At 41.3% G+C, this 9,982-nt stretch overlaps 1 protein-coding gene across 2 annotated transcripts in view; it reads left to right on the top strand.

Annotated features, from left to right (window-relative positions):
• The window catches only part of JARID2 (jumonji and AT-rich interaction domain containing 2), a 410,278-nt gene that overhangs the window by 126,963 nt on the left and 273,333 nt on the right, over window positions 1-9,982 (top strand). Inside the window, exon 2 of one of the 2 annotated variants that reach the window (XM_019523003.1) lies at window positions 4,384-4,388. The exons of the other annotated variant lie outside the window; for it this stretch is intronic. Coding sequence (XP_019378548.1) covers window positions 4,384-4,388 — 5 coding nt within the window. The remainder of the gene's footprint in view (window positions 1-4,383; window positions 4,389-9,982) is intronic. 2 annotated transcript variants of the gene reach the window in all.

The raw sequence follows: 9,982 nt of genomic DNA, 5'->3' as shown, positions 1-9,982 counted from the left end.
CTTGGCCCCCTGCTTGTCTCCCTGGTGTTTTTTGGTTGTTGCTGCACCTGTATACAGAGCAGTATGAAAAGATTTTTAGTTCCCACTGTGCAGGCTTGGGTGAAGTGTAAAGAGGAGGGGGAAAGAGGGAATCTAACACAAATCTCTCTCCTCTCTCAACTCCTCCCTCCCCCCAATATCACATCAATTCAGGTTTTCCTGTGAATTTACATGCAGATGTGACAGATGTATGCTTTTCTCTCTTTGTGTTTTTAAACATTTTTAGATATGAAAGGTTTCAAACCTGATGATTTATTTCCACCCCCCCATCACATTAGAATTTTTCTCATTCTTATTGCAATGGTGCGTAACTTTTGCAGTACCAAGGGCTGGATTGGCAACATGCCAGAAGCCTGAGGGCTGTACTTAATTTGCATATAAATTTACATAGGGGTTTAATTGGAGATAAATGCACATGTTTTTTTATTTATAGAGCACTGCAAATATACACAGCACACTACTGGAAAAAAAATCTGCTTTTCAACTATTCTGGATTAAGACTAATGGGGTCTAGATGGAGAGAAAACAAAAGACCTCCCTTGGTCCGAAACTGAGTCCAAGATTTTCCTGACATCCCAGGGCCAAATTCACAGATTTTTTTTCTTAATCCATTCATGTTTATGAAGGGATGTAGTGGCAGGACTATTTGGTGGAAGAATCTACTTCTCTAAACCATCATATTGAGGTGGCCACACATGTCAGGTGTCTTTTGTTTATGTTCTTCAACATTTGTAGCACTCCTCCCTGTGTGCAACTTTCACCATTGCTGCGCTGTGCTGTTTTGATGGGATTTCTAAGATAAAGACAATCCATGTATTATAGTTTAGAGATGACTTAAGTTTCTTTCTGGCTGTCTTCTGTGATAAGCAGCCACAATAAGGTGGGGGGTGGGGAGGAGGCAGGCAGCATCGTACTGGAAGGTAATATTAATTGAGTAATGCAAGGTAATGCACACTGGAAGGAGTAATTGCAGCTAGACATAAATATTGTTGGGTTATTATTTAGCTGTAATTTGGTCAAGGAAAAAGGCATGTGCATCATTATTAAACAGAACTCGCTAAAACATCTGGCCAAGATATTAGGAATCAAAGTTTCACTGTACAAGGAATTAAAAATAATTATGAAAATATTCCATTGCTGTTTTATAAATCACTAACATGATTTAGCAGCCCTTTGTCACTGTTCAGGGGTTTTTTTTTGTTTTTTTGGGTTGGTTTCTTTTGCTTACCTCACCTCAAGAAGGATATTGAAGAAACAAACTAGCTGCTGAAATGAGCAGAGGACTGAAAATTCTTCCATCTGCTGAGAGACGGAAGAGATAGGGATGGAATTGTTTAAAAAAGGGTGTCAAACTCAGGTGAGTGACATGGGACCAGGTCACAGGCTGGATCAATGGTGCATGGCCAGCCCTCCAAAGAGGGATCAGAGCCCTGGATCCCCCACTGGGTGGATCCAGTACATGCAGCATCCACTCCAGCCAGTCTGCAACTGTGCTGTATGCACACCATGCTCTGCCAGTGTTGGACAGGGGCCCAACAGAAAGAAGCCTGGCATCGCGGGTGCTTGGCTACTGCTGCAGGATCAAGCTGTCACACTGGGCTTTCCCCTCAGTGCTGCCGGGGCTCCAGTGCTTCTGCTTTTGTTCCGGTGCTCGGCAGCCAAGTAGGTGCCAGAGCTGCAGCAGCAGGGCAGCAACAAGCTAGGAGCTGTGGCTTCTTTCTGTGGTGGCAGGCAAGCATGGGGGTGGGAGGAGTGGTGCTTGAGCCTCACCACCAGCACTGCAGGAAGAAGCCTGGTGTTTGCTCCCATTAAAGTACAATGACTCTTTTTTTTTTTTTTTGCCATTGGCTTTAGTGGGAGCAGAACCAGGCCAAATACAAGAATAAGAGGACATTAAATTATACTGAAAGGGACTGTAATCATAGTGGATAAAAGGAAACTTTTATTTCATGGTGAATAATTAACTGTCAAGTTCATTGCCCTCTTTGCAGAAAGGTCCACAGATCCTTTGCAAGTCAGTCTTCAGACCCTGCCACACATTTAATTTAAAAGCAAGGCAAATTTAAAAAGTCCCAAAGAAACAGGAACCACTTTGGCAAATTGGGTCCTAATTCTCTTGAGTTCTGTGACCAGGTTTCTGGGCTATTTTTTGTGGTCAACTTCATGCTCTTTTGACTGACATATAGCAACAGTGGTACTATCTCCCACCAGGTACTCCACTGCAGCTGAGAGCCAGGAAGGAGAAAAAAAAATAAAAACATTAAGAACATGGTCTTGGTTAAAGGTTAAACATGCATTAGAATTATAAAGAAATATTTAAAAAAATACTTTAAAATATTAAAATGCATAATCTCTTAACCTTAACTTCTGGGGACCTGCCAGTATGTCTGCCAGTAGTTGGGTAGGCTAGATAAAGCTCTGTACAGCTGGTACCCCTAATCTACAAAATTTTGCTTTAGAACTAAGAAGTTTGACTTCATTCTTTCTTAATCTTTATTTTGAATTCTGTCCTTGCAATAAATATCTTGACTCTTCTCTGTCATTCTACTTTTAATTAGTGTGGTTCTGACTAGTACTTAACTATTCTTGCTTTAGTAAGGCAGGCTAGTAAATGGCATCAACACACAGTTTGCAAAACTGTACCCTTTAAGAGGTTTTTCCTGTCCCACTCAGTGCCATAGTGTGCTAGCACTATGGCTAGGTACAAACATTCAAAAAGCCAGAGCTGGAATCTCAGTTGCGCTGTTTTCTGTAAATGGCATAGTTTAGATTGGTAGTGGGAAGAACACACGTTTGCCGTTTGGTTGGTGGGATGGGGAAGATCTTAGACCGGGTTCAGCCATTTTTAAACCAGTCTGTGCGTGCTAAACGTGGGTATAACCCATGTTCTTTTACAGGTATAACCCAGGTTCTGATCACTTGTACCAGTAACAACGTAATGTCTGCACCTGGCCTATGTGATGTCCCTGTGCAGTCGGATCCACTTTTGTTCTGTTCAGTGAAATATTGACATGTTTTGTGTTAGCATTTGTTCTTTGCACCATACAAAATGGTTGCTCAAAGGTTTGCCACATGTTGCTAAGCTGTGTGTACTCTTTCTTTGTCATGTTGGTTCTGTGATGTGCTAGGCAATATTGTGGATGTGGAAAGATTTCTTAGACTGTGAAATTAAGGGCTCTTTGCTTTCTTTCTTGATTTGCTTTGAAAATGTGTGGTTTCTTTAATGTAGTAATTTTATTGAGCAATTTTATATACAGTTCATATGTGTATATTATGTGTGTACTTGTAAATATATATATATAATTAATTCCACAAGGCGCAAGAAAAAGCTAGAAATGCATACAAATTGAAATATTATTTTTCCCAGGGCCCTTCATAGCTGCTGGAGTAAATTTTTCTGTTTTGCCTCTGTATGACATCTGTCCCCTCTTCTTCCCCCCCCCCCAACAACAAACATATTGTTTTCATTATATTTGGTATTTTTAAAAACATACCTGAAGCATTTGTCTTAAGCTAAATGCTAAGATTGTTCTGTAACTAGATTATAGTGCTAATTTTTTTTTCTGTCTGCTCTATCAAGCTTCAGTGGTTTGTGTATGTTGCTTGCTGGTTGTACTCAAGCAACCTAATAAGGTCCGGGATACATTCTTTGCCATACAAGCGCTCTAAAGCATTACCATGGCTTTTAGAAAAGTTCTGTGGCATATATTAAACTGGAGAGTCATAGAGAAGATCAGAACCGTCTTCTGATTGCAAAAACTCTGAAAGTGGAATGTCTGTGGAGCAATCATCAGTACTCTCTAAAGAATTAGCTTTTTGAGAAGAATGCTAAAAATAATAGAGCCAGAAAGATTCTTTAGCTTTTATTTTAAAAGCTGTATTAAAAATCCCTAGCTCTTCTAGACTTCAGCGTCATGTTGCAGTTCTGAAGAAAGTGCAGCTGGAGAGAGATGAGAAGCAGCTGTAGTAAAAGAAATGTGCTGGAAAGCAGATTAGCTAATCACAGTATCCTTCATATTTTGAGTTTTAGATTTAAGGGAAATGTACCACCACACTCACGTTAAATGACAACTAATAAAGTGGCTGGTATGCATCTTTGGAGTGAAGACGATAACATGACTGCATGTCTCAAAAGTAGGAGGCAAATGTTAGAAACCACTTTAAAAGAAAACTGTCCATTTTGATATTTAGTTTCAATATTTAGTTGTTGTTAATAGCTTAGAACATTAGATTAAAATACCAAATATTTATCACCATTCATTCAGTTTGGATAATAAAAACAGATTAATCAGTTTCTCCTTTCTAGTTTTCATACTGTAATGTTTTGGGTTCAAGTGCTGCAAGGAAATGTTTTTTAAATCTTCCCTATTTTTTGCTCACTTGAAATTTGAAAACAAAACGAAACATTGCATGAAAGTACAGTGTGAAAGCATTTGCAAGTAAATGTAGATTTCCTTCTATCCTTTAAAAAATTTCTGTAACCTGATTTAGGAAATATTCGGTGTCATCCCTGTCTGCACCCCCTACTTTTTGGCTCTGATCTTGCAGCTAGTGTTGCTTTAATATTGTATTCCAAGGATTTGCACTCTTTTTGGCTTTCTGGCTTTGAGAAACTTTAGTATTGGCCTACTTGTTGACAGGAAATTTTGAAATGGGAATCCCTGGTGACCCCTGTGGCATTGTGCCATTGCAGAAAACGGAATATAGGAGGTGAGGAAATTAAAGGGTTGCCTTTTATTGCTTTTTATGACCTGGTATCTGGAGGTAGTAAACCCCCCCCAAAAAAGGAAAAAAGTGCTGAATATAGCTTGCTTTGAGGCAAAGAATAGAGGTAACTCCAGATGTCTTTACTTTTAACTCATTCTTGTGTCTACCCCAGTAGACTGTACTTTTCTGTTTTAATTCCTTGTGAAAGCTGAATACTTGTATCAAATAGGGGATCAATGTAGGAGAATTTGGAGACAACCCAGTTAACTCACTGGAAAATATTCCTTTTCTATTTCTAGCAAACTGTTCAACTTGAAGATAAAGCAAGATATATATATAAAAAAAAAAAACCCCTCTTATAAAAGTAAGGCTGGATTGTCAGCTTTGAAAATGCAGTTTTGGCCAGAGTTTGTCTGTCTTGGCTTGCCAGACACAAGGGCAGCTCCTGGAGAACAGCTGAATGAAAGGAAGGAGACCATAAAGGGAAATGAAGCTTGTGAAGAAAATGCCAACATTTTTCCCTCTTTGACTGTATCAGGCAAACAACGAAAAAAATTCATGTGGCTCAAAAAGCAATTTTCAGCTTCTACCTCTGGTTTTAATCTTATGCATCCTTATGTGTTCCCCTGCCAGCATCCTAGAGGTTTTACAAACTACTAAAGTGTGCAGTGTTTCCCATGGTTGTAATCACATGCAACAAAGTTCTATTGATAGGATAATGCTTACAAAGACAGAAATCGTTAACAGCTTTTTCCGCACTGAGCTCCTCCACTTTGCCTTCTTCACTTCCCAAGGGATCAGAGGCAATGGGACTTTTGGATGTGAAAATGTAAAGCCATGGCATAGCCATATGTGGTGCTGCTTTTGAGCATCAGTGGGAGCAATTAAGGGACTGTTTCTTGCAGGCAGTGAATCTTCATAGATACCTATACATCCCTTGTTCTCTGCTTCATCTCTTTTCACCTGGCTATAAATCTAGTTATGGAACAAACCAGAATCTCTCTGAAATGTATGCAGTGTTCCCAGGTGCAGCTCTACTTTACCTTCTCCTAACACATTAACTGAGTGCTTCTGTAATTTTGCAAAATTCAGCAATACTCGACAGCAAATATTTTGAAATAAGAGAAAACAGTGGTATCTTAAAGCTATTGTGCCCTTTTGTGTTTCTGTTTTTAGTCGCTCTGATCTAGCTACTTGTTGTGGTATTAAAGAAATGGTACATGGCAGTCATAACCCCAGAGATTCAAAAATCTTGTTGGGCACTTCAGCATCAGGAGGTTACCTATGTGACATATGATTATATTGAAATCAGTAGTCGTTTTGCTATTGGGTTCAAGTGTCCAGATTTCATGCTGTAAAGTTTTTGGTTTTAAAGGTTGTTTGGTGCTTCTTACTTGCTTGGTGATTTTATTTTTATTTTTTTGAGGCTTTTAAGAAATAATATTTTAAAGCTTTTTCTTTGCAGCTAAGATGTCAAGAAGATAATTGATTTGAGAGAGAGAGAAAAGACCTGTGATTCTCATAATCATAGGAATCCAGGAATTGAGTCTCAACAATTATAAAATGGTTAGGATTAAAATTATGAAAGTTGGCACTGCTAAATACTTGTGCTTTTCCTAAATATTTTTTCATGAAGAGTGATATTAAGTGTTGGATCTTGAGCAGAGGGACACAAATAAACATGACTGAATCCTTTACATGGATTTTACTGTATCCTTTCTTTTAGCAGTATCTTTACAATTATATTCCTCCCTCCCCCCATCAGAATTGCATTCTTGGAATACATACTGTATTTGCTTGAATAGAAGATGACCTTGATTATAAGACAATCCTCCAATAATTAGATTATTTATGTGGAAAATGTATAAATGTGTTGCAATTTTCCAGGTCTATACTTGGAATGAATCTATTTAATGGAGGTTTGCCTTGAATTTGTCCCTTTCCCACTGCTACAGTGGGGAAAATGAACTGGGGAGCAGTGGGGATCAGGTAGCCCTTTGTTTTCTGCTTCCCCTCAACTTTTGCCCATGGCAGCCCCTTCCCCCTCTGCTTGCTGGCAAACCCTGCTCTCCGTGAGCACATAGTAGTGACTAGCAAATTTGAAAACAGTAATCTTGAAATTAAACATGGCTGTAGCAATTTCCATATAGCATGCTACCTTTTTTGAAACTGCTGCGAGTTTTAGCACAGGTACTCCATAAACACTTTTGAGCAGCATTTTGGTACCTACTTATATGACTTATACAAACTAACTTATACAAACTAAACATGATGTTAGTCCAAAGCCAAAGGCTTGTGATCTATCACCTAGTTCATTGGGTTGACCTCCACCAGAGTCAACGTCATTTCAAGCCATGGTGACCCCACAGCTCAGCACTGCTCAATATATGTTCGTACTCCAGATACTACCCCCCTGACAAAGAATCCACATGCTAATTAGCCTCCACTCATGACTGGAACCATGTGTTCTTATCACAGGTGCTGGGATTCTCCAAAAATGTATATGCACATGAAGTTCAAGGCAACCCAGTCCACGTGGAGCCACATTAATCATGTGCTAGTCCAAGAGAGGGGCCAGCAGAAGGATTCTGGGTGAACTGTATACAATGTTGTGGCTCACAGTGACTTAAAAAAGAGTTGGCAGTGAGGGGGACTGTGTTTAATGGGTGACTACTATGGGTCTTAGGCTACACTAATGTATTCTTGCCGAGCTTCCCATCAGCATGTTTGCCCAATGTGGGACACGTTTTACAGTCATGCTCTATGGTGGCTGCATTTAGTCAACTTCATAGTTGGTTTCCATTGCTGAGCAAATGCAGCAGTTTAATGATAGACACTGTATTTAGTAAGACTTCAGCATATGTGATCATAAGATGAGGCTTTTTTTTCATCCCATGCCAGTTGAATAGAAGACTAGGTTTTCCCCTCCAAGTTACTGCAGTATGTAGTGACTGGCCCTATGGGTTCATTTGTTCTTTTTTGTCATGTTTCTGCAGTCCAATATTTGAGTTCTTCCTTTACATTTCTGCTAGTATAGGAAGTAATCAATTTTGCAGGTCTGCGGGTACTCCATTTAAATTGATCTCCACGAGCTTAGGCTCATCTATGTTTTGGCTTCTTCTCAAAGTGGGTAGTCTCCTTCTCATCCAAGTGGAAGAACCTACATGTAAGAACCTCTGTTACACATGCAGCCAAAGCAGAAGACATTTTAGCTTCTACATGGCTATTATACAGTTCTAGTTGGTAGAGTAGACAGGATCTGAAATTGTTTTCCAAACATCAGGTTGATTATAGGATGCAGCTAAGGTTCTATCCACACTTCAGATTGCACTGCTTTGTAACTGCATCTCCTGATTTGTAACGCACGATTACCAAGCAGAACTAAAGTGTACTTTTTATCATGGACAGGCATACATGCGTTAGCTTTCTGTCTGGCTGGCACAGGTAGCCATAACAGTGATGGCATGGCAGTCTGGGCTTTAGAACTGATGAACAGCTAGAGTATAAGCCCTCTAGGGGACTTTCGTCCTGTGTTTTAGTACCCCACCCAGTGCTACCACTTCCTTCCTGCTGTTGTTTCCCATGCTAGCTAAATTAAGACTAGCATTGATATGTCTGCCCTGTATAGTTTTGCTGCCCAGAAACTGGTACCCAAAATGTCTTCAGGCTAAGAGTTTAAGAAGTGACTTTGCTGGCACCTACTGTAGCAAAAATATTTTATATGGGGCAGTACTCTGGCTGTCATCCAGAGCTGCAAGATGTTTATTTCTGAGAAAACTCTATAGATTTTTCAGATGCTTGAAATGTGGTTTGACTGGGTTTGTGCTTAGGTAGACAAAATCTTATGTCTGCAAGCTGAACCCGGTTTCATTTTTTTGCATTGTCATAGAGGTCAGGCTTTTTTGGGGGGGGGGCTTTCTGTTGGAGAAGTAAATCTTTCCAGCATGAAAGACTGGTGCTTCCTGTGACCGGGGGGGAGGGGCACCACAGCAGTGAATGGGGGCTGCCCACTGCTGTTGGTGGTTGGGAAGAGGGGACGGGCATGGGGCAGCGAGCGGGAACCACTCACAGCCACTGCCCACGCTGTTGGGAGTGGTGAGCAGTGACTTTGGTGGCGGCCAGTCTCAGGAGGGTGGGTGCCCCCCTGTGCTCCCCCTGCGTGCCTATGCTTTCCAATGAGTGACTTGGAGCTAGCTGCCTTCCAGCTATTGCAGCAGTCAGAATAGGTCAGCAATAATAGCGGTGTTTAAAGAATCTCTTGGGGCATGAATATGTCCATTATTTTGCCTGGAAGTCCTTTTGACAGAAATGCCACAAATTAGCCCTGCACCCTACCTAAGCACCACTCTGATCCCCTTCCTCTGCCCAGTCTTCTCCTCTGCTTCCTGCCCTGTGTCCCCTGCCTGATCTCATGATCCGCTTTCTACTCCCTGCCTGATCTGCTGTGTGCTGCTCATACTAGCTGCCCCTGGCACTTGTGTTGCAGGTTGGCCAGTACTGGTCCAGGCCTACCTGTGAATTTGATTTCTTTGTTATTGTGAAAGGGTGTCCTTCAGGTTCTGGGGGAACGCCTGTTCACCAGAGCACCCCAAGAGATGACAAGGTTAGACGGTCACAAACTTCTCCAAGACTGTTTCAGGCTGGACATAAGGAAGAACTTCTTTACTGTCCGAGCCCAGAAGGTCTGGAACAGACTGCCACCAGAGGTCGTGCAAGCACCTATTCTGGACTCCTTTAAGAGACATTTGGACATTTTATCTTGCTGGGATTCTTTGACCCCAGCTGACTTCCTGTCCCTGGGGCAGGGGACTGGACTCGATGATCTTCCGAGGTCCCTTCCAGCCCTAATGTCTATGAAGTCCATGAAAATTGTTCCCAGGGTTTTTTGTCTTGTCCTCCCCCAACCCCTTGTCTACCTTTGCACTTGCTCCTCTGAGTCTCCTGAGTATCTGGATTTGGGTGAGACTGGCAAAGCAGTCTTTTGGGTAGTTATCTGTGACTTTTTCCAAATATTGCATGGATGCTGTAATTGGGCTATGTGTATTTTTGGCAGAGGATAAAAATCCCATGTGGTTTGCTTCTTGTTTCAAAGGGTTTCTGACCGACATTCTTCAGTCAGGACTGGAGCTTCTGAATGTATAGTAGCCAATTGCTTGTCAAGAATGGGGGGGGAGGGGGAGCCCAGTACCCCCCTCCCCATCCAGGCCCGTTCCCTCCCTCCCTGTTGCAGCAGTGG

The sequence above is a fragment of the Gavialis gangeticus genome, unplaced genomic scaffold (genome assembly GCF_001723915.1).
Source record: "Gavialis gangeticus isolate Ggan-Ray unplaced genomic scaffold, GavGan_comp1, whole genome shotgun sequence".
NCBI lineage: Eukaryota > Metazoa > Chordata > Crocodylia > Gavialidae > Gavialis > Gavialis gangeticus.
This window is presented reverse-complemented; position numbering and strand designations above follow the sequence as displayed.